This window comes from Neolamprologus multifasciatus, chromosome 9, assembly GCF_963576455.1.
Source record: "Neolamprologus multifasciatus chromosome 9, fNeoMul1.2, whole genome shotgun sequence".
NCBI lineage: Eukaryota > Metazoa > Chordata > Actinopteri > Cichliformes > Cichlidae > Neolamprologus > Neolamprologus multifasciatus.
The window spans coordinates 17,592,297-17,617,811 of NC_140447.1; the positions used below are offsets into that span (position 1 = coordinate 17,592,297).

A 25,515-nucleotide genomic window follows, 5' to 3' on the forward strand; every position below is an offset into this window, starting at 1 on the left:
TCAACAGAAAGCTTTTTCTTCACTTTAGAGCTAACCTCTGAATCATTCAAGCATAAAAAGGCACCTAACTCCAGGGATAAACCAGTGTTGTGTCTACACATAGGACACAACTTAGCAAAGAACCTATTTTAAATGACATCATTTGGCACTCTGTTACTAGCAGCCGAATGATGCACATAATTTGTTCCCATTTTTTAGTTGAATCACTGAGAAGTTTAACACAGTTTGACAGACATAAAATACTATTTTTACGCCAACAAGGTGACTCTCAAAGTGCTATTAGCTTAAAAAATCAGCATATCCCAGCATGGTGTGCAGTGTCTCCTTAAAAAATTTGAGGAAACTGAACAAAAGAAAAATTGGCAGAACTAAAATCCATCTATTCACGGTGGCTCAGGAGTTCTGCACAGTAATGTATATATTGATGTTATTATATAAATGTAGGCACAACAAAGAGCCTTTAAAACAGTAATTATCAACCTAGAGTTTGTGACAAGCCAAATCTGATCTTGTCTCTTGTCTCCTGAAAACTATCCCATTTTAAGGTCTTAGTTTTCATGTTATTCATTTATATCTTCTGTGTGTGTGTGTGGGGGGGGGGGGGGGGTGAAAAAGAGGAGGGAGTGTTATGGAGACTGTTGTAGAGTAATTGGTGTAGAACAGGTGGCGTGCTGTTGACACTGGAAAAAAAGTATGTGAAAAATGTGCTGCTGCCATGCAATCACCAAAGGAAAAGGTTGGCGGTTGACTTAGACATTTAATCACCGTGCTGGGTGATAAGTAGTGGATCAAAGGGAGGCACGAAAAAAGCCTAGAACAAGGAGAGTCATCTACGTCTCTTCAGAGGAATTCCTCCATGGTGGATTCAGGCCAAGGCACTGAAAGAAATGCTAGCTGGTTATTATGACACTGGCCTCGGAGTACAGAGTAAACAGGAAAGCAGAAGGTTTAGGATCTCAGAAGGTTCCTCGAGTTTGAATGAGAGTCCTCTCATGTTGTTTTCCGGATTCAGCATTTTCTTGTTCTTCTCCTGGCTCAAACTCCTCTCTTTTTCATACCAAGCTCCACCTAAAGGTGCACTCTGTGGCACTGTAACAGGATTCTCACTATAGGGGATACAATTAATAGTATAAAAAGATCAGAGCGCTGATGAAAATTACTTGTGAGAAGAGCATGTGTATTGTTTGTATGCGGATGAAGACGGTAGTAGGATGTTTAATCGGCACCAAAAAAGCACCTGAGCTGAACACACTGGAAGAAAGTTTCTCTTAAAGTTTAGAGGTGAATTCAATCAGAACTTTATGCATTACTTAAAAAATAAAACATATATAAATCTCCTTTAAAAAAAATAACCTGAGGCGGACGCAGGTTAACGGCTGGCATTAAAGCTCATTATCCTCTCAGAGCACATTACGCACCGGAGAGGGATCCAGTTACCGGCTTCGCCCACACCGGAGCCACGCGATTCAGGTCCTCCTCATTTTAAAAAGAGCTGCTACCCTGCAATTCCCTCCAGAGCTTCAAAGAGTTGATAAAGTATCTCTCGTGTCAGTGGACTGACTTTTTGCACCTTTCCCGTCAGTGGAAGAACTAAACGAGAGTGCAAGCCAATACGCGACTTTGCCAATCTGCTGCTGCTGTTGCTGATGGTGGTGGGCTGAACCGAGAATCATCAAGTTTCCATTTTTCTTTTAGTTTATTTGCATCCTTCAGAGTGTCTCCGTCTTTGATCAGAAATGCCACCGGACCACATGGGAGCATTTCGCGCATCGGTTGTACTGACTTGTGTGATAATCTGCAATAACGTGCTGTGTCCCGTCCTCGGCTATCTCTACAACAACCGCTACGCAGGGTGAGTGAAATGTCTCTCTCTCTCTCTCTCTCTCTCTCTCTCTCTCTCCCCCCCCCCCCCCCCCCCCCCCATTCATTTCTGAGGCTACTGGGATCCCTATTCACGTAAACACTGAGAGGGAGACAGAAGTGTTTAGAGTGAAGGAAAGGCGCACTTTGACAAGTCGTCTGCAGACACTACCATTTATCTTACGAGAGACTGAACAAAGACAGCCTTTGTGCTCGCCATCTCCACAATCCATGTTTCCCGTTTGAGACATAATACCATGTTTAAGTTTGCTCTAAGTTTTTCCCAGAGTGTTCTTGTTGACTGATGGCATTTGTATAAGACTGTCTGTTGTGTCCAGATTACTCAAAATACAGCACAGATGACAGTGGGGATTCTTGAAGCTGCACTGGCTTTCAGCGCAATGTTTTTCTAGTACTAATGCTATGAGGCTTGGTTTTTTTTTCAATCAAAGGTCTTGGTTTATCAGTCTGTCTGCAGGTTCATGTGACTGAATGCAGGCAAAGCACCCCATCGCCTAAATTACTAAAATCACTGTTTGACCCCAGATTAAAAATTTGGGGAGCACTTGGACAGCGAGATATTTCCTCTAGGGCTTATGTTTTGGTATCATATAGAAAAGGGAGGTTATCACAGCTGGAAGCCTCCTCTTCCAAACTTTTCATTTAATATCATGTAATTCATCAACAGAGCATTATCAGACACTGGAATTTGGATTCTCCAAATGGAGGAAGGCTCAGGGTAGTTTGTTTAAATATAAAATACTACTGAGAGCTTTTCGGTTTAAGGGCCTGAGCGTCTTAAAAACAAATTGCTTCCATCCCAGAAAGGGTTCTGCTGTGAGAATCAACAGACTGACAACTTAAGGACAGCTTTAACCCCGTAGCTGGTAGAAACAAAGCAAAATGTCTTTGCCAGTTCAGCTTTGTAACAAAAACAGGCTGTCAGCTTTGAGAATCATTAAAACATGAAGGAATGATTTGGCCTAAAAAGTATTAGGATGCTAAAGGCTGTCTTTGGTACAGTAATATAAGCATGGTGTAAACAAAGTCCTGTGAACCTTCTTCTAAACGCATGTTACTCTGATGTTTCAGGAACTGTGTTTCAGTATGTCTTCTGTCATTGCTCTTTTCGTGGAAACGGGCTGGGTTTCTTTTTTTTTTTAGCAGCGTGAAATGGGGCGGTCACTCATGTGGGACACCCAGGCGCCTTTGTTGCTCAGACCTTTAGAATGGCCTACTGCCACCTTTGTTTAGGGGGGGCCCAACTTCCTGTGTGACAAACCATTAAAAGACTTTTGAAAGAAGTGAAAGACGAAGATGCTCAAAGAGAAGGTGGAAAAGTGCGAAAACCAGGCAAACAGACAGGTTTCTCTGCAGATAAAATAAAGCCTATCGTAAAGAGAATGTAATGAAAATACTGCCGGCATGTTAACTTTAAGGTAAAGTGATCTGCAGATTTAATAGCAACATGATGTAAGATTCACATTGAGAAAAAAGAGAGCCTTGGTTTTGCTGCCAGGCATAAAAACGAGGTTTGCAGACTGGGTTAGGAGCACTCACAGGGTTCGCGGGGTTACAGTTTTTTATTCCATTATCTGTGAACATGTCAAGAATTGTATGGGGGTGTAATGATTGCTGTCTTGGTGGGGTAATTTTTAACTTTTTTTGCAGTCAAATGTATTCTTGTTTCTTAAGTTCACTTGGGTTTTGTTTTAAATCTCATTGAGTCCATTAATTCTAGTAAGATAAATCTCATTGTTAAACATCTATCTGTAGTTTTATCTGTGTGGATTTATCTAAAATTACACAACTGGAAAAAGGGTTTAACTATATTTTTAAAAGTAGGCAAATGCATTAAACTAATTGCTACTTCTAATTTAGAAACAAAAGATCATTGTACTATGCTTAAATGGTAAATACATGACATCAGTCCATATTTACAAGATGTTCTGATTTTCAGTATGAAAATGTGAAGCAGCTGCCGCTGCTACTGTATGAGGGCTGCCAGGGACTCGTTCCAGGTGCAACCTGCAGAGCTGGAAACGATGAAATATAATCCTTTAATGACACCTCAGACAGATTGTTTGGCTGGGGTCTGATCCTTGTTATCTATACTGAAAAAGGACCCACCCATTTCGCCCCATCTAAAATCTATGCTGCTTTTAGAAGTGTCCTCTTCTATTGGCACAAAAGCCAGTTTCATTACCTGACATAATGGCCCAGATGTTTTTTAAATTATGTGTTTTTTCCAAAACAAAAAAAAAATGGATCAAAGACCTGTTACAGAGCCATAAAAAAACTTTAGGATGCTTAAAAAAAAGTGCTTACAAAAGCTTTTTTCTTCACAGTGATAAGGTCTTCAAGATCACGCCGAGTAATGATGAGGAGGTCCGAACCCTAAAAGAAATTCTCAGACACATGAAGGTTGGCACTTTATTTTTTTTCATGTACACCTTTTATATCCATTTCTAGGTGCTATATATTTATGTGATGTGATACTTTTAACATGTTAAAAGTTTAATATATGTTATTATTCAGCCCACATGAATGTCTGACAGCTGAACATCGGCCACAGACAAGCCGTTAGCCCCAATGCCGGTGGGATGGTGGGGCGACAAGGCGATGTCACAGTTTCAGTGAGGCAGAAAGCAATCGAGTGTGTTCATCTGTCACAGTCAGGACGCATTTGCAATCTGAGAGACTGAGATACTGTCAGCGAGACACTCGGCAATCATTTTTAATATGAAACACCAAAAGAAAATTGGATGAAATACAAAGGAGTTTGTCATATTGGGTCAAACGCCTGGATGTCTCACAGCTTAAATACTAAATGAACATGTGTTTCAAAGATACTGAAATTACAGGGGGGAACCCCCGCAGGACACAACAGCCCTTGCTTCTTTTCCCATATTCATTTGGAAGTAATTACCCATCAGCCTCAGAAACAGCATGGCCTTCATTATACATTGTTTTAGTTTGCTAATGCAAAGCTAAATTGTTTGCAAATTCATAATTCATATCAGGACTCTCTATTTTGTAAGATTAAGACTTACAAAGAGAAATACAGTGATCCAGTCATCCTCTGTGAGCAGGAACATAAAGCGGATCTATTATCCTTATTTTCTGGAATATATGGCTTGTTAGAATGGTGGATCTTCATATTAAATATGGTTTCAAATAATGAGGTCAAAGTATTTGTAAGTAATATGTGAGCCAAATGTTCAGTTTCATCAGTTTTCTCTTCTGTCTCTCGCTGATGTCAGTGAGAGTGGGTGTCGTTAATACGGCCATCCTCGGGCACAGTTAGTGAGAGATTAGAAGAAAGTTAGTTTACAGCGAGAAGGCAGGGAGCTTGTTTCAGACAGTGGATCAACTGCATCAAGGTCCAGGATCTCTAATAGAGTCAAAGGTGGCAAATGTGGAGTTGGGAAGGAATAATAACACTTTGTCCCTTCTAACAGCTGTCAAAAGGTCAAAAATACACTTAAATTTAAGACTAAAAACGGGAGACTGGGTGCACCTTTTTCCCATGGCTAATTATGTTCATATATTCACAGATGTACAATCTGAGGGTTATTTTGTTTGACAGGTTTGCTATTACAGAATAATTACCTTGAAAGTCTGCTTGTAGAAATAATAACTGTAGAGTTCATTTAAAAAAATCGAGCCTTGGTGGTTCTAAAATCCTGGTTTTCAGACAGTGTGGTCAGTTTTAGCTTTCTTTGGTATACCATTCACCGCAAGTGGTCCAGGAACGCCAGGCCAGTATGGCCCAAAACAGAAAAAGGATTGAAGAGAGACCAAAAACCAGAGAAGTACTTAGTAAATGCTTTTTGATTTGTAGGGAGCGACACTAAGAGAGAGCCAGGGTCCTGGTCGGGCTTTAGTTTTCTGTATGAATGGGCAGTGGACAGGGTGCTTCAAGGCCACCCAACCAAAGCAGTGCAGCAGCCACTGTTTGGACAGCTGTGGACATGTGTTTTCAGTAGCTTGTTCACACTGCCATGCCTCCAGTGTCAAGTCAAACTTTTCATTTTCAGGGTAGGCATGAGGTCAAATACACTTCAGGGTGCAGGTGAGTCAAAAATCGGACGCATCACCGACAAAATAGCATCATTTTTTAGAGATCTCCTTTTACCTGGGCTCCTCATTTTGGAAAAAGCTTGGCAGTGTCTTCAACTAAGGATTTCTTTCCTCTCTAAAATGTTTAAAAAAAAAACATATATATATATAAAAAAAAAAGTCAAGAACAAGCTCTTAAAGTTAATTCTCTCATATTGCTTTTGTCCTCTGACCAACTATTTAAAGCTCGAGAACATTTAGTTTATTTTTACATAAGAAAAAGCCAGAAACCCTTTAGAACTGAGGAGATGGAAATGGGTATTACACTTATGATAGCTTTGCATGAAAACACGGGCTTTACGTGGTTACTGATAGTTTTCCTTCCAAGCAACGGATAGAGTAAAGCGCTAACAGTTCCAGCTGTAACAGCCGAGACTAAACTGAGATAAACAGAAACATTCAGGGCCTTGATGGGAGCTACAAAAAAGAATTAGCTTCGGTTTCTTTTGGGGCTCATGTTAGATTTGTTTGAGACATCCACAGGCTAATATGAAACTGATATTCCTGTCATATTGAAATTATTTTATATGTTTGTAGAGAACTTTCAGCGTTTTCCTATAGATGACATCATCATAAGTGGAAAATCTCTTTTCCACAGCAGGAGAGACAGTCTTTGTTAACAAGCTGTTGCTGAATTTGAGGATAAAACTGTCACAATCCATGTGGGCCTTACAGGTTTCCAGAATAAATATTGATTTGCTCCAGGTATGACTGACCTCCAAACAGATTTAGACAGCCCCGTTAGCACTGTTGGCATTCTTATATTAAATCTACCTTGGCCAACTTGATTTCATTTACTTGATTTCACCTCATCTGGCCTAAGGGGAGCCAGCTCCTTTTTTATTGAACCGTAACTTTTTCTTTCTTGTTCTGCCCGTGTCTGTGCTACATCAACCAAAACAAAACAAATCCAATTTATGGCTACGCTGCAAATAAACAATCAAGAGATAAAAGATTTATAAGGCAGATGAAGAATGCCTCTTTGAGGCACATAAATACAGCTATAAAATGTTAACTTAAGGAATTGTATTATCTGATCAGGGACATTTGAGTGCCTTCTGGCATATGTGTTTTGGATTTGTTTTGCTAAAAGACGAGCCGTGCTGAAACATTTGGGGTGCTTAACCATTTGGAAACACCATAAAAGTGCAGGAATAGAGAGGGGTTCACACTCAGGGGCACCATGCATTCCAGCTGAGGGTATTTGACCCTTCTGGCTCTAAACGTAGTTAAATTATTCTGGTATGCATTCTGTAAAGCATTAAACCAATTGACACATTAACAAGCGTGTGCATGTTTTGCCCCCATGCAGAAAATGAAAGCCAGCTGAGGGCGTACACATCAGCAAACATAGAAACAGCAATCTCTTTACAGTGACTGCAGTGCTTTTACTGGTAGATCAGTTGCTTCCTGTTTGTTTTAAATCCTTTTAAATTCTCGTCTTCTCTGCTTTTTTCCACTGTTTTACTGCTATTTACTATGTGGTTTATTATTTGTTTATTTGGTTGGCAAGGATATCTGGCTGTTAGGACTCAGGCTATCACATCGGGATAAGTACTGAAAGACCTTGTTATCAAAGATATTTGAGGCCATACAGTAGAGGAGAAAGCCAAGTGAGGTTTATTTACTCTGGATTGTGCATCGGTTTTTGCTCCATTGAATCATTCCCCAAATTTGCTTGATCACAGAAGTAGGAATGGTTCCCTGTTTGGGTCTTAATAAAACTGTGTGCGTGTGTGTGCTTGCATTTGATAGAAAGTGTTTAAAGGTGTAGAATAAAGTATGAATGAGTGAATATGGTTTGTAGTAAAGTGCTTTGAATGATTAGTTAGGTTAGAAGAGCACAATATTATGAAGCCTGAATGCGGTCCAATATATTGATTGATTAGTTTGTCCAGCACGTGTTTGGAGCACCACAAACACAACAACTAGCTGATCGATCGTCCTGAGCATAAATGAGTAATCCACGAGTTGTTGGTAAAGTAGAACAAGATTATTTTAAAACTGCATTGTCATAGTATCTCAGTAAGGACTCATAAATATTTACACACAACAAATGTCAGGAAAATCTGTTTATGTTATGAGTATAACCCCTGACATATCCACCAAATATCGGCATTGGTATCGGTCTTAAAAATCCTAAAGCTGTGCTGTGTAAGTGCAAGTCCAGTTTCTGGTGAGTTTCTTTGGGTAGACGGCATTACACACACACAAACTAAAAAATATTTGTTTTTATCAAAGAAATGAAATTAATCCCATTAAAGTTGGGTGATAATAACTGTGATAGCCGACATACAGTATGCTCAACTATAGTAACCGGTCAGCTAACAGAGTTTGTTCACTCTTTAGCACTCCTGGCACCTTTCATGGGAAAGTTTCTATCGATAAGCAGGGCTGCATGGAAAATTTCATGAATTAAATTTGATACTTTTTTAGATAAAACTGTCATTTCAGTGAGGCTGTTTTTGCCCAAGAACACTTTCACAGTGTAAGAACGTTGCTGGGTGTTTCTGTCACTGTCACCCTAATATGTTCACTGTGTTCCATTAGGTGGATTTCTGGCAGCCCAACAGTGCTTCTCTAATCTGTCACAATGCCACAGTGGATGTCCACGTGAAACGTAACGACACGCAAGGCTTACACGCACGCTTAAAGCGGGAAAATATTGATTATCAGTAAGTATAAAAGCATGGACACTCATATTTACTCTCATGCATGCACCCTTTGACACATCTGTTATCCAAAGGTTGTTGTATTTACTCAGCTTTCTCATAACAGAATATGTGATTTGCACATGCAGAGTAGGCCATAGTTTGCACGCAAAGGCCCTCATATTTCCACAAAGCTGGGACACACACACACGTACATCAGAGACACTCTATCAATCTGCTCCAAAAAGCAACGCTTTCATCTCTCGACACCATCCCTCATCAAAATTAGCGCTGAAATGATGGAGTTTTATCAAAGCAGCCACAGCTAGAAAAAATTCCATTGTCATCTCAGTCCTCGGGGAGGAATTGAAGTGCAGAGGAGAATTTTTTTTTCCACTGTCTGTTGACTGATTGAGGATTTTTCACAAAATGGTTTACGCGGCGGGGGGGACAGGCTTTGGTGGGTGGTTAGGGGTTTCATTTTGTTCATCTCAGTATATTCACAGGATAATGATCCAATTTTTAGCATCATTAAAGGAGTTGTGGATAGAAACTGTTATAGAAGGACGTTATGAGGAAATGTATTTTAGTACGTACCTGCTATAAAAAAAGCTTTGAAAAAGATCACATGATGTGCTTTAGACTCAGGTGGGAGGTGAAGAAGGATCGTATGTGTACAGGTAATGATGCTTATAACTGTGGTTTAACCTCAATTACACCATATTTTGTAATTCATAAAGAGTATAGCATAACTGCTATGATTCTTCCTACCAGCAGGGAGATTGATGAGGTGGAAAACTGGTTTAGATGTTGCAAGAGATGAGAGAGGGTGACCTTAATTATATGCATGGTCTCATCAACGAGTCAACAATAAAACCAGGAGTCCTGATTTACTGCCTCATCCCAGCACCCCCAAATACCTGTGTGCTTCATTCACAGCGGTAGTGCAGTCAACAGGGACACAATTTATCAGGTATTTGTATATGCAAAGATATTATCTCTACAGGCAACAACAGATGAGAGAAGCAAAATTAAAAGACAAACTCATACAGACCCGCTTATCATTAGTTTGCATCCAAATGTGAAATGTGTTTTCCTGCATCCTGGTAATTTGATCAAAAATTACTTTTGTCACTAATCACCTGTGTTATTTGTTCCATGTACAGTCCAACCCCCTGACAAGCCAACAACAGACATGGTGCAAGATCTATACAGATTTAGTCCCTTCAGAAGCTTACATATCCACAACCGACATGGTTGTGGATATGTAAGGTTAGTTTAGTCTAGAAGAAATAACTGAAATTATACGATGCATTTCAAAATGTACAACCCCAATTTGAAAAAAACATGCAGACATGTAAAATGTAAATAAAAACTGAATGTAATTTACAAATCTGGTAAACACATATTTTATTCACAATAAAAACAGAAAAGATGTCAAATATTTAAACTCAAATGCACTATTTTAAGAAACAGTAAGGTCATTTTGAGTTTGATGACAGCAACACATTTCAAAAAGTTGGGACAGGGCCATGTTTGCCACTTTGAAGCACCCCCTTTTCTTTTAATAGCTGTCTGTAAATGTGGGGGACTGTGGGAACTGATGAGACCAGCTGCTGGACTTTGGGGAGACAAATGTTGTCCAATTGCTGTCTCATATGAGATCCTTGGATTCTAGCTGCTCAACAGTCTTCTGTCTTCTTTGTTTTATTTTTCATTTCATGACGTGTCAGTAAATGGTCTGGACTGCAGGTAAGATGGAGTATGCAATTTAGCATTGTAGATCTATCATCTCTATAAGATAAGATAAGATTAGACTTTATTGATCCCACGACGGGGAAATGTTTGCGTTACCTCAGCTCAGGTACAGATATCAGACCGAAAAATATCAGAAGAAAAAATACAAATAAAGTACAAATAAAAAATAAGTAAGATAATACACTATATACAACGGCAGCATGCACAGTATATGATTATGGATATCTATCTATCTATCTTAAATGAGCCCAGAGTAGATGGCAGTGTTTCTGGATCATGTTTACATGTGGCTTGTGTGATAGCGCTTTAACCCCCATTTGTGGATGTCACGGGAAACCGTGTGTACAGTGATATCTGGAAGTGTTCCTGATCTCGTGCAGTGATTTCCATGACATATTAATCATACCTGTTTTAAATGCAGTGTTGCCTGAGAACCTGATATGACAGCGGAGTTAGCTCAGGCTTAGCGGGGAATTAGCTCAAATGGTAGAGCGCTCGCTTAGCATGCGAGAGGTAGCGGGATCGATGCCCGCATTCTCCACTATCATTTTGGGGTGGCTGTAGCTCAGGAGGTCGAGTAGGTCATCGGACCCCAAATATCCTTGGGCAAGATATTTAACCAGAGTTGCTCTCCGATTCAGCCGTCGCAGAGTGAATGGTAGTTAGTAAGCACTTAAAAGCAGAGAAGACCGTGCTTGGGTGAATGTGGCATGTTGTATAGAGCGCTTTGAGTACTCCAGGAGAATAAAAATGCGCTATATAACTATCAGTCCATTTACCATGTTTTTGGCTTTGTCCTTTACGCACAGAGATTTCTCCAAAATATATGATAATAATTTATCATCAACTATAGATGATGAGATACTGCCTCTCTAAAATGGTCTTTTTTGACCCATCATATTAACGATGGTTAACCTAATTAGTTTCAAAATGTCCCTTCACTTGTTTCTTTTTAGCACCGCTGGTTTTGACAGCCTTTTGTTTCCCCCACCAGTCCAACTGTTTTGAGACCTGTTTCTGCCATCAAATTAAAATTATCTTATTTTCTTTTAATTAAAATTGCATTTTATCAATAGAATATTTTGTATTTTTTCTGTGTTCTATTGTGAATAAATGTGGGTTTATAAGATTTACAAAGCATTGCATTCTGTTTACATGGCATTCCAACTTTTTTGGAATTGGGGCTTCTAAACTTTTGAGCTGAGCTCTGAACTTCTCCCATTTTACAGAATTGCAATCTCTAAATCCCAGCCTCCTATTTGGACTGAATTTGAATGGAAATTTAAAGTGTAGTGACTCATCACTTACAGTAAAATGCTCCCCAGTGCTTCATGATATGAATCTCCACACATTAGCTGCACAATGAGATGTAAGGCAGCTCTGTTTCTGTATTCTTTAGATTACATTACTTATGTTTCCCTTTGGCTAGTTCACACCCTCCTCTATCTTTGTATTAACTGTCTAATAAACCATACACCATACAGTCAAAGTACCAAATGTGCCGATGGGAAACATGCTACAGTGGTTATAATGTGTACCATGTTTGTCTGCTTCACTCTCTTTCATTCACGCAGGGTATTTATCTCCAATCTACAGAAGGAAATTGAAAAGCAGACGGGATATCGCTCCTCTCGCAAGCGGAGGTCAGAGGCTCAGTATGACTACGAGGTTTACCACTCTCTGGAAGAGGTAGACATGAAGCCCAACATCTACCTACCTATCTCTCATTCCCCTCTGCTCTCTAATCTATTGCACCCACAAGGTAAACAGAAAACCTCTCGAAGGGTGCTTTCTTTCAATTACACAGTTCCACATGTGTCTTTCCCACGGCCTCGCGCTTTCACACACCGAGACGTGCACTCCACTTCAGACACTTCACAGCTTTAGAGTGTTTATTTTCCCAGGTTGATCAGGCTCCTGGTTTGCAAATCTTTCAAGCCCTATGAAACAGCATAGTTCAGAGGACAAATCTTTTGTCCTTTGAGCTTTTATCCTCTCCCTCACTGTACAACACACGTTTACAAAGCACACAGATGTGCAATAATGCATAGCAATTACTTCTGAAAATTATGTAAACAAGTCTTTTAAGATCCACTTCCCTACGCTATTTCCTGTCCCTCAGATCCAGAGCTGGATGTTTATGATGAACACAACCCACCCCAATCTGGTTGACGTGTTCTCTGTTGGGAAGTCATATGAAGGAAGACCGCTTTATGTGCTTCAGGTAGGAGAGGAGGCACATTAAAACTAAGAAACACACTGTCTTGTCCTAATCTAAAGCTAAAAATGCTCGTGTCCCGTCAGCTAGGAAAGAAACGTCGTCTCCAGAAGAGAGCTGTGTGGATCGACTGTGGTGTTCACGCCAGAGAGTGGATAGGACCTGCCTTCTGCCAGTGGTTTGTCAAAGAGGTGCTTATAAAGTCTGCAGATTGCTTTTAATTTTTACAATTTTCTTTCTTTGATGTATGCGCGAAAAATGCCTTGACAGGAACACAACGTATATCCCACTGATTGCCTGCTGTAGATCATCATTCAGGCTATCTGTGACATATGGTCTCTTCATCAAAGCGCCAACATCTGTTCACTTGTCATTTACAGCTATCCAAATACTTAAGAAAATACTTTACAGCTAAAATGCTGGAAATAACACAGGCATTTACGCAAGTTCCTTTGCACCCTTAAAGTCTCCGTGCTCTCTGAAGTGAGGACGGTACCAGACCAGAGCCAGACATTAACTGCAAGAACATTTAATGGCTCATTTTATAATGCTTAAATGCCAGATGAGTGGGATTTTCAACACGATCCAGCACAATAAGTGCCATAAAGTAAAGAAAATTAAAGGAAAATCTGTTATCTGTAAAGCTAGAGCGCTGACTTCAAGTGAATTCCAAAGGATTGTTTTGGGTGTTTTTTGATTTATAATGTTACCTGTGAGGTGCATTAAAACCAGCTGTTTTAAAATCCTCTTATTTTGAGGTGTAAATAACTGCTTAAACATGAGCTAGTAAAAACTGTATTACACTGAACCTTACCGTTCACAGAACAATGATTTGTTGCACTGACATTCTCCGGTATGATGGTTCAGTTCAAATTTCTAGAAAGGCAAAAGTCAAATACATGACTGTTTCACCTTAAATGGACTCATGATGAACGGAAATACAAATGTGCTGTGCTGTAGTGACAGAGGGAGGCCACTGGAGGTCAGGGTGCCATCTTTGTTCAAGCCTTAAGCACATTAACCTTGGCCTCAGTCTGGTTAAAAGGCAGGTATAAGCAGCATTAGCCCAGTGCCCAGGTCTCATAGCTCCAATCCTCTTATGCTGTCAGACTCAGTTGTTTGAATGTACAATAGATAATGAGCCTGAATACAATATAAAAATGATACACTGCTCAGAAATAATTAAAGGAACACTTGATCATCACAGTGTAACATAAAGTCATTTAAATTTCAGGAATATCAATCTATGCAGTCAGGCTGCTGAAACCTTTGTGAATCAATTTCAGTTGCTTTCATGCAAATGAAAGTGACAACGAGTCCACCGGAGAGGCAAAAACAAAGACCACCCCCCAAAAAAGAACGAGTATGCAGGTGGTATTCACAAACTACCTTATCCCTAATGACTGATTTTTCTCCAATCTTGCTTTTTGCTAGCGTCCCTGCCACTAATGGTAGCATGAGACAGTACCTGCAGCCCATTCTGCTTGCACAGGTAATCCGGCTCCTCCAGAATGGTGCATTCACAAAAGAGGATTAGGGTCACTGGGGGGGAAAAGTGTGGACATCTTTTTTTTTTTCCAGAATTTTGGAAAAGAAAACGCCCCAAAAAGAGAACAAGTTTGCAGGTGGTAGTCACAGACAGGCAAACACAGACAAATTGAGGCATCTCTAAGATGTGCTTACTGTAAGGCTGCTCTGGCAAATGCCAATCAAGCATCCTTATAAGTTTCATGGAGTTTGAATCTCAAAATTTGGTCAGATACATGCATGTGGAAGTCATTTTGTGAGGCGTTGGCAGTGCCCCTCTCGGCCCAAAGGAGCAGTTACTAATCCTGATGTCCTTCCACCGCCCTGTCCAGCTCTCCTGGTATCTTCTCCACATTGAGACTGTGCTGGGAGACACAGCAAATACCCTGAGAGAGCTGGGCTATCAGTGCAACCAGAAGGGGCTGCAAGTACCGTCTCATGCAGGTTGCCTCTTCAGTTGAGTATGTTTTATAATTACACTGGACTTACATTATATTATTATTACAGGCTATCAGCTCATACCAATATGACTCTGTGATGACAAGACTACTGAACCAGCTCAACTTCTACATCATGCCTGTCTTTAATGTGGATGGCTATCGTTTCAGCTGGACTACGGTACTGTAGGCTTTTCTGCTGGTCTTACTATATGTACATTTTTGAGAGGAAGCTTTTCTTAGAGGGGAAGCACATTTTACATATACATTTTATTGCATTTTTTGGATTACTTGCTAAAAACAAGGCAAAGAAGGGAAGCTGGAAGCTTGTTTTTTTCCACCTATAGATTGTAGAATAATTTTAAAGAAAGAAAAAGTGTCTACGTGAAAACAGGAGAAATAATAATGTGATTTATGTTATTACATGTTATTACATGTTATTATGCTGCTTAATTTATGTTTAATTGTCTATATTTTTTGCTGCATGCAGGAAAAATGAACCTGTTCCCATAACTTTTGTTAAGCAATTAACCCACTAGAGCTGAATGAGCTGGATATTTGTGTCACACCGGTTGTTCAGATGTGTTTTACTGCCAGTGGACAAGAACGTGTTTTTTTTTTTGTTGTTGTTGTTTTTTTCCTGCAGGATCGGTTCTGGAGAAAGACACGGTCCAAAAATCACAAGTTCCACTGCAGGGGAGTGGACGCTAACAGAAACTGGAAAGTAAAATGGTGTGGTAGGTAAAATAACACCTGACAAATCTGACTAAGAGTATATATGTGCCCCTATGTGCGTAGGAACAACTACATCCATTTGTTCTCATTTATTCTCTAGAGGGTGAGGACATACGCTGAATAGAATAAAGTTTTTTTGTGATACATACAGACACACAGGAGTGGAAGATTTCTTTATACCTGATGAAGAACATCTCTTCAAGGGAACGCTCGGTCATGAATTCACAGCATTTAGAGTCCTGGCATATGACAGTTTGAGAATATGTGCAAAATATATGATAAAAGTCTGGAAATGGTGTGAGAAATGTACCATAATTAAATGAATTATAGTCTATTTGATGAGTCAGTAATGGACTGCTGTAAAAAGGCATTAAACAGGACAGAGTGAGCCCAAAGATAGTATTCAGTCTGACTGAAATTCATGGTTTTTCATTTGCCTCTGCTATTTATAGATATATGTAAGAAGGACTTTCAAGTGTAAATGTACATCATGATAATTGAGCCTTAGAAAAAGTATCCCTGAAATAAACTTTGAAATATGCCTTTTTTTCTCCCATAATTTCTAAAGTAACAAACACAGACTTATACTAGTCACCTTAGAAGCCCTTTTTACTACATAGTTTTAAAAATACGGCTTTAATTAAAACCAGCATGTGTTCAGATGCTTTTCTCTTTACTTTTTTGGCTCAAGGTGAGTGAAATAAGGTCGTCTGTAAAGGATTATAATGTGATCATATTTCAGTCTGTGTCTTTATTAGTTCCCCTTCACGCTGGCATTTGGTTTTCTAGACTTTTCCAGTCTTACTGACCACTCAAAGAGCTTTACACAACAAATAAATTCATCCATTTACATAGATTCACACAGCACTTTATTCTGTGCTCTTAATGCTCTCTAAAGCTCTTTTTTCCCTCTCACATGGCCACACGTGTGGCTGATTTAGAATCACCTATCAACCTAACACACTTATCTTTGAACTGTGGGGGGAATGCACACACGCTCCACGCAGCAACACCGCAGGAAAGTTTGTGCCAACAATGCGAACTACTGCTCTACTTCCATTTCTTTACACTTACTGCTTGGTCACTGTTGCTGGATTAAGGGTGCCACTTAAAGTATCCTGGTATGATTAGAAGATATGATGACGTGGTTTCATCCTTTCTCCCTTTGCTTTCCCAGATGAAGGTGCCTCTTCTCATCCGTGCGATGACACGTATTGCGGTCCCTTCCCAGAATCTGAACCTGAAGTCAAAGCTGTCGCTAAGTTCCTGCGCAAGCACAAGAAACGCGTGGAAGCATACATATCCATTCATGCCTATGCACAAATGCTGCTTTACCCATATTCCTACAAGTATGCCACAATCCCCAACTTCAACTGTGTGGTAAGATATCTATTGATTAACACTCAGTGAGTTTTATTTTTTTAATTAATCTGAGAGAGCTGCTTAGTACAGATCCTTTGATAGTGTTAAAGAAATGCAGTATGTGAGATGAGCTGGCCTTCTGCTTTCATGCATCCAGGAGTCAGCAGCTCACAATGCAGTGACAGCCTTGTACTCTGCCTATGGCGTGAAGTACAGATACGGACCTGCCTCCACAACTCTGTGTGAGTTCCTCGAATCCTTCTAATATTGCGCTCTGGCAATGGAAATGAGCTGTTATTCATTTTAAACTTAGGAGAAAAATGCCAGTTTTCTAATTATACAAGATCAATTCAGAGTTGCTTTGAATGTTGCTCTAGAGAGGAGCGATATCTAAACGCTCACCTGCAGCAACAGAAATGGAACGCTTTAAAATCAAAGCTACTTAACTTAAGGTATTCCTGTTTTAAGCTTCCCTTACCCTTGTCTATTTTGCACTTCCTTACAGATGTCAGCTCAGGAAGCTCTATCGACTGGGCATACAGGAACGGGATCCCCTACGCATTTGCATTTGAGTTGAGGGATACGGGATATTTTGGTTTCCTTCTGCCCGAATCCCTAATAAAGCCAACCTGCACTGAGACTATGAGAGCCGTGAAAGCCATCGCATCAGGAGTGCTGAAGAAGTGCAAGACAGATAGGGAGAAATTTCCATATATATGACCACACCCTCCGACTTACCTATCTTAGCACCTAATATTTTCCTGAGATTTCATATTCCGCTCAGATGTTATCAAGCGACGAACCGACAAAGATCCTCAGAGCGTGAATTTGAATTTGTCGTTCATCTTATTCTCCTTTTTCTGATAACAGCTGATGGTGATGTATGTTTGTGTGCAAACAATCCAAACATTAAAAAAAAAACACTTGAACCCTACAGGATCTTTTAAGTAATGCATCTTTTAAAAAAAAGTTTATTTTTTACAGTGAATAGTGGTCATGCGATCACTTGTTATGCTACAGCAGCACTTTTATGGTAAAGATAAAGCTAATGTTTTTTATGTCTTCAAAAATGTGCTTTATTAAATACAAGTTTAAAAAGTTAAAAAGAACAACATCTTTAAGCCTGTTTTTATTCTGGTTGTTTTTTTTATTCTAGGAAATATTCTGACCAAGTGCCACTCTAGATTTTCATAAAATGCGTAAAAATCTTTATTACTAATAATAAATATGCTCAAAGTGGTTACAAACGAGCACAAAGCATATGTATAAATTTCAGTGTAGATCTTTTTTTCTCTCTTTCATTTGGTTCAGACTAACATTTAGAAAGAATGACCTGTGACCTCAGCAGCTTACTGTGTCATTACTCAGGCATGGAAAAAGACAGTGTCTGAAATGTTTACTTGTGCTTGGCTATGTTCTTATCATGAGATCTTGTTAAGTGTCTGACCTGAATAAACGTTGTTTTATAAAACAAAATATATTTTTTGTAATTGAATTTCTGTCTTCTTTGCCTTTCTGCTTGTCCGCTTTTATAGGTGTACATTTTGTTTTGGCCTATTTTCATTTAGTTTGGCCTCTGGCTGCAACTGACATCATTAGAAATAATTCATTCCTAATGGCTTTCATGCAAACATCTACAAGAAGGTTAAAGGTCACGCTTTCAGCCCTCATTTATGTTCTGTCAGTGTTTTGCACACATACTCGTCGCCATGTTTGATGATAAACATCATTGTAGTCAGCAGATGTTTATAATGAATAATGTTCTGACCTTTTTTGATTTAACTAATAGCATTTAATGATCGATTCAAACATCTGCCTCTTATTTTAGTTTCTTCGTAGCCAGTCTGCAGATTCTGCAGCTCTGCTCTTATTTATGGATTCAGAAACGGTGGGACTGACACGCGGGACAGTCCGATCCGAGTGAAAGTGAACTTTACCGCCCACAACTGCCAAATCTGTGTTGTCAAATTGCCAGATTTCCTGGATGTGTTGCACTCTGCTAAAGGCTGTAAAATGAAGTGTAGCACCATCTAAATGTGTGGATATGCACAATTATGTATGAGGTAAGGCAATAAGCAAAATACCATAAAGATTAAATTGACTGGGAAATTATAACGGAAATTAACCACAGACAAATAAGTTGCCATGTGCAGAGATTTAAAATTGCTCTGCCACCAAAAATTAAGCCTGCGATCACTTCTGAACTGATTTGATACATGAGCAAAACAAAAAGCAGCAACTTGAAATTGTCTTTTTTTTTTTAAGGTTTTAAGTTCTGCTGAAATCTTTAAAGAAAACTACATTTGCATTCATTCACGAGTAAAGTGTGTTAACCCCCTCCTCCAAAAAATCAGTGGGTCCTTACAAGGATGACAATCAGATCTATTTACGCTGTATTGTTTCTAAATGTAGAGTTAAGTGGGTCCGTTATGATTAACTGAGAATCCCAAAAGGATCGACTTCAGTTCTGTTTGAGTTAACTGTATCATGATCCCTTCATAGGCTACTACATATTTACTACAATGAAAATGTTTAACAAAATGCCCACAGGGATACCACGCACAGGTTTGCTGTAGGTCATGTGCATGTCATGTCAGAGGAAAGTTATGTTTTATTCAACAAAAGACAGCAAACTGTGTTTCCTCTCAAGCTGCTGCTTGTTTGTGGTTCTTCCTGCATTCAGTTTGGCCTTAGATAACTAAAAAGAAAAAAAGCTCTTCTTGGTGGAAATTAAGTGACTGAATTGGCCTTTAAAGAACATCCCATTTCTTTGATTTGAGAAACTCCTGGGTTGCTTTTGCAGTATGCTTTGGGTCATTATCCACTTGCTCTGTGAAGTTGTGTCTGATCAGTCTTGCAGTATTTGGCTGAAGCAGAGCAGAGAGCAAGATAGAGAGCCTTTACACTTCAATTAAATGAGGTGCCCAGTGCATCAGACTACTGATTTGGCCACGACTGAAGCTTTTCCTGTCTCACTTATGGGTTTGTTTAGGTTCCCAGTTCAATAATAACCTACAATACCTGCGCTGTAATCTCTTTGGGCCTCAAATGTGAAATTCCAGTGAAAATGTATTAATTTTGAGATTCTGAAACTTGGCAAATATTATTTTTAAATGGCTTTAATTACTAAATATTTAATGCAATTTTTGTGTAAAACCCCTTTAAATGAAATCTGCTCCTCAGCGGCGGTGCACAGAACCAAAACTACAGAAAAACTGTGTCTTGGTCTAACAAATCGTGGATCTCAGGTGTACATGAATGTGCAGACACAGCTCGGGTGCAGGGACACTCTCATGTCCGTCCTCACTCCCTACTGCCTCACTGCGGCCGTTCTCAAACGTACGTGACGTCGTTTCCTCTCTCAAACATGGCGCAGGAGGCAGGTCGTTAATGGCAATCTGAGGGATTTACCCCACCTTCTGTGTTTATTTATGTTTGTCTGTTAGGGGCTCTGCGGCTGACATTACTAAAGGAATTACATCTCTGTTCGAGGAGGCTGCAGCCCCCCTTGGGACCAGGCACACCTCGCTCCAAATTCCGGTGCGACATGTTTGAGGGCAAAAAGACGAAAAACATGTTCCTTACACGAGCTTTGGAAAAGATCCTGGCCGACAAGGAGGTGAAAAAGGCTCACCATTCCCAATTGCGCAAAGCCTGCGAGGTGGCACTAGGTGAGTTGTGTTGTTTTAGCGTCACGTTGTTGCTGTCTTGGACTCATTGATTTAGACGCGTCATGCACCCTTTCACTTATTAACCGGTTATCCTGCAACAATGTCGCAGTGTTTGACTAGGCACCGTGTGCTTTTCGTTTATTACAAGCTGGCTCTTACTCCGGTCTTATTGCCCTGCGTAAGATTTCAGTAAAACCTATGCATTTAATTGACGTGGCACAGGCTCCGTGGAAATGATTCCGTATAAAACACGGAAATGGTGCAGGAGGGGTGGGTGTTTGCAACGCCGAAGCGATGCTGCGAAACTAGTAGCGATGTGTGCACAGGCCGGACATCACAGGGGAAACAAAGTTGTTTAAGGCTGTGTTTCTCTTTAGTCATCACCCTGACACACAAGCACACTCCATATATTCGTCGAGCGTAAACTGTGTTTCTCTAAACTACATGATTTCACCCCATTAAGGTGAGATGTTTGCGTGTCTTCCTGGTACAAAGTGGCCGTGCCCCGGTCAGTACAGGAAGAGCTGAAGACTTTTTTAAATTTTATTTTATTACATCTGTTATTTATTAACCTTTTTACTCGGGTGGCCTGTCTTCTCTGTAAAACTACACAATGAAGTCGACTTGGCGAGAAGCTTGAGGTTGACAGTTGTCAGTAGCACCTTTATGCTAGGAATGGTGTCATTTCTAGGGGTGGAGAGAAGATAATTTCCGGTTAGTACAAAATTAAAATTACAATTAGAAGGATTTATACAAATCAAAAGGGAACATCGTTTAATACAGCCTATTAATGATTAATACACATTATAAATGGTACTTCCTGTTCTTATAAACGTGTTTCTTCGCAATAAACCCAAGATTGATCGGCGTGCTATCTAATTAACTGCGCTTTTATTTTGAAGTGAACGTCACTGCACGTCTGTTTGACCTTCTACTACAGGCGTGAGCTTCACTAACGTTTGCTAGCAAGTGTGTCTTGGGAAACATGACCTTAGGGGTGATAATTAGTGGTAAATGTAAATTTTGTAAAACATTATTTACAACAAGGAAATTCACCCCGTAAAACATATATTTTTTCTCATGTTGGAGTTAAAATGAGCTCCGTGCAGGGTAGGATTTTTTTTTTTGTTTAGTTTTTTTTCCTGGTGAGTAATATGACACAGCTAGAGAAACAAAGAGTCCTGTTGTGAAGCAGCCAAACATCCTACCTGTCCCAACAGTGCTGCCTTTATCAACACGTGCAGCTGCTGAAGGCTTTTGTAGTGGCCTATAGGCAAAATACATGCAGCATATTTGTTTAGACTCTGCTGTGTTGTTTTGTGAAGCTAAACCACCCACATGAATTATATAGCATTTTGTGCACAGAGCAGTAACATGGTGTTAATTCAGAATAGGAAGCTCTATGTAGCATGGCCTTAAAGCAGACGTACACAATTTGCATGGTTCTGTTCCTGTTATTAGTAGACAGTCGGTGTTGTTTCTTTATCTGGGGGGCTTAGGGACTTGATCTGGGGATGTCATCAGTTGGTACTGATTGTCCTTTGCTTCTGATTTTCCTGCTTACCTCGAGGGTTTGATTAAAATGTAGACATTACAGCTGTGAGACAGAAACCAAGCATAAACCATGTGTAGTTTACACGGGCTATGTTTATTCATAAACCATTAAAGTCACCATGGTTACTGGCTGGCATATAGCATTTTAGCAGCTACATTTGTTCACTACAATATGTTGTCATTCTGATTTAAAAATCGCTGGTTAACACTGAATCCTACTTAGCAGTCAGTGGCGGTGAATCTTCTTTAAAACGAAAAAACAAAACAAAAAATAAAACCCTTTAACTTCCCAGTGAAGCCGTACATGGGTGCTATGAAATACGAATCTCTGCAATAAGCGCAGTTGTAGTGGCGATGCAGTAGTGTATCAAAAACAACTGGGTGACCCAGTATACTGCTTGACTTACATAATCCCCTTTAGCTCTTGGAGCTCTGAGACATCTCTGAGAAAGTGCCTGTGCCACACTCTCCTCTCTGCTGTCACTGAAAGTCTTCCTGTTTCACATGGTCTCTGTTAAATACTCGTTGTTTTCAGCGTTTTCCCGTCTGCAACACAAGGTATCAGGAACAAACTAAAAAGAAGCTACCTTCGCAAACAGTTCACCCTCCTAACTCCCAAAGTGAAGTTCCTCCTGCGTTATCAGTTTCACTCAGCAGTTCACAAAAACTACACCATCTCAGTTTCTCACACTCTCCAAAGTGCCGCTTTAGCAGGGCCCTATTATCTGTGGATCTCACTGTCGGCTTCTTTGAGAGGAGCTGTCTGGTGGCAAAGAACAGTTAACTCAAAATATCAAAGGCCCTTAGACCATACATGCACACTACCTCCTTGAATTCGGCTCAGGCTTTGGTTCATTGTTGTCACAAGTTTCTATTTTCATGTGATTGGATCTGGTTGGTCTCATTGTTTTGTAAAGCCAGCCTCCTCTTTTCCTCGAGTAGCTCTTGTGCCCTTTCGGCTGGTGAAAGATTGGTAATGTGAATGTACACAGCAGTCTAAACCAGGGGGGCTCTCTTCACGCCTCACTGCTAAGAAGAAGGAGCACTTGTTTCCACCTGAGCAGTTCAGTCCCGCTGAGCACAATGCTCATTATCTCTCCCCTTAGGGGTGTATGATCTGAGGGTCAGCTGCAGAGGTCACAAGAAACCTGTTGCCGATGAAGTCCTACAGAGTTACCTGCCAGCCAAGGATGAGTGAGACAGAAACACTGTGACTAAGTCAGGGATGTAATTTTTTCGGTGTTGTTGTCAAATTTGATTGTAATGTAATACACAGTCACTCATTACCACAAAATCTTAATACATTGTTATACCAACAGTGTTAATAGATGAGAATAGTGAACTGTGTTTGAGTAGAGCTTGATCAGTACTGGACGTTTGGGGGGGGAAACTGATTTTTATATATTGACCCATATGCTTTACACTGGGGCAAAGTTAAAGCGACCTATGGTGAACACTCTGCTACTTCCTTAGCCTTTTTCATGGTGATGCTATCCTGCTGCATGTGCTGCAGACAGTGCTGAGGGCAATCCATGTTATAATATGGATACAGTTGAGATATATCTAACATGTTTTATATATGATATATATATATATATATATATATATATATAAATAACTTGTCAGCTTGGTTTCTGTAAAGTACTGATTGTTTGGTAGGGGTGGGGGAAAAAATCGATACTGTGTAGTATCGTGATATTTTGTTTGCTAATAATGTATCGATACAGGGACAGCAGAAATTGATATTTTGTTACAAAAAAAGTTTTTGTGGACTGGAACATGCTCTGACTTCAGAGCATGTTGATCCTTTTTCTGAGCAAGAATCTTGACATTCCTTCACTGTCCAAATGTGTTTAACTTGTTTTTTGGCAGCAATAAACATGACAGTTTACTTATTTTAATTAAAGACATGTTTTATTTTAATTAAGTTTAAAACTTTTTTATTTAATGTAAAATTATATTTTGTTTTAATTTACTTTCAAATTCTTCAGTTGCTGAAGGGGCTGCATAGTTTTCAGAAATTGCATAGTTTAGAATAGCTATAATTGTACCAGATGGTTGCATTCAGTTAAGTTGGACTAGACTGTAATACAAACCGTTCAGTTTGTCAACAATAAAACTGACTGAAATGAGACAAAGACTGGGTGTGAGACTTTGTTATTAGATAAAATGAATATTGATCAAGTTTACCTTTATGTACAGAATCTGAATATCACAAAATATTTTTAAAAATTGCAATAATATCGTATCGTGCGTTAAGTATTGTGATAATATCGTATTGTGGGATGTATGGTGATTCCCACCTCTATTGTTTGGGTGATATTCATTAAATATGAATGCAATATGGGATGAATACTAAACAAATAATCAATAAACCATCATCTAGGTGCTATATTTACTCAGCCAGACTTATGGAGTGCTAATGGTAAGTTCTGGTTTCATTGGTCGGTTCAGTAGAGCCCATCTCCTCCCTGGATTTCATTAATTCTTAAATAAAGTGGAATAGATGTTGGTGCTCTTTGTTCTGCGTTTTGTCACTCTAGCTTTTCTAGTAGGGCACTGATGCTGTGACTGCCAACCTTTTGCTGAGTCCATTTAAAAGAAAATTAAAGACATCTGGCCAACTGGTTCAGTCATGTTAAAAATGATGGTTTCTCTGTTAATGTGTACTATCACTTAGACTTCTCAAAGGTACCTGCACTTTCCTTAACTGCTACTCTGGCACATAGAGGTTAATAAACATTTAATAGTCAAAATCTTCCAAGAGAAGCTTGTTTAATATTTAGCCAAAGTCCTGTGCTACTTAACTACATCTAACATTTATCAATATTTTTATTACTCCAACAATGACTCATGAAGTCAACATGATTAGGAAATGTTTCCTGCTTATTGACTGAATTTGTGCTCCACTACAAGGTTTAATTTGGACCAAACAAAAAACACATTTCCAGCCAATGCCACTTCACTTTGAGCTTTGCTGTGGCAAATATTTTCCCTGTCCAAGGTCAAAAGAACCTTGAATGAAGCTGTAATCAGAGACAAAATCAGCAAGAGTTTGCAGGGTGTACTTTTGCACAGAGCTCAAGGCCGCCGCTTGCATGGACTACCTTCTCTTGACAGCTGACCGGGAAGCCAACAGGACAAATGTACCTCTGATCATTAAGATTGGTGGGCACGTGCTCCTCCGCGATAAGCTTCACCATAGTCGCCACATGCTCAACCGCGATAAGCACAAGGTTACGAATGGTGCCGTCTGTTAATTGGGGTTTTTGACCACGATGCACAAAGATCCCACACAGCCTTCCCTGGATGTGAAGCGCAGGAGCTTCTGTCTCATTTCCACCCCTCCAGACCAAGTGCAGACACAAAAGCTGCTTGTAACCCCAAAGGTTGACTGGTGTTCAGATAGCGAGCAGTGGAGTAGTTAACATGGCGGAGCCTATTCTAGCTCTGAAAGCACAAATAATCCTTTTATCTGTGCAGTGGAGACTGTTTAGAATGTAGAAAGGAGACTGTGTTTGTCCTCCTCACACTTTGTTATGCTTACACTGATATGTCCATACATAATACATCATTTCTTTCCACTGATGCCTTCTTCAGTCCTGGGACAGGTGATAAAT

The 25,515-nt window shown here is 39.8% G+C and overlaps 2 protein-coding genes and 1 non-coding gene across 4 annotated transcripts in view; all 3 read left to right on the forward strand.

Moving 5' to 3' along the window:
* The first annotated feature begins 1,335 nt into the window (after window positions 1–1,335).
* cpa6 (carboxypeptidase A6) lies at window positions 1,336–19,462 on the forward strand. The gene is made up of 11 exons (XM_085173452.1): window positions 1,336–1,852; window positions 4,209–4,284; window positions 8,533–8,657; window positions 11,966–12,080; window positions 12,514–12,615; window positions 12,696–12,800; window positions 14,644–14,754; window positions 15,220–15,310; window positions 16,486–16,688; window positions 16,828–16,912; window positions 17,176–19,462. The coding sequence occupies exons 1-11, from the start codon at window positions 1,737–1,739 to the stop codon at window positions 17,388–17,390; spliced, it is 1,344 nt and encodes a 447-aa protein (XP_085029578.1). The 5' UTR covers window positions 1,336–1,736; the 3' UTR covers window positions 17,391–19,462.
* trnaa-agc (transfer RNA alanine (anticodon AGC)) lies at window positions 10,860–10,932 on the forward strand. Its single transcript has one exon. It is a non-coding gene; the product is annotated as a tRNA-Ala (tRNA).
* A 540-nt stretch (window positions 19,463–20,002) lies between the features above and the next one.
* arfgef1 (ADP-ribosylation factor guanine nucleotide-exchange factor 1 (brefeldin A-inhibited)) overlaps window positions 20,003–25,515 on the forward strand; it is a 50,970-nt gene continuing 45,457 nt past the window's right edge. Inside the window, exon 1 of one of the 2 annotated variants that reach the window (XM_085173444.1) lies at window positions 20,003–20,341. In XM_085173444.1, the coding sequence (XP_085029570.1) occupies window positions 20,218–20,341 (124 nt within the window). In that variant the 5' untranslated portion in view covers window positions 20,003–20,217. The remainder of the gene's footprint in view (window positions 20,342–25,515) is intronic. The other variant, XM_085173445.1, reaches the window with a different exon arrangement.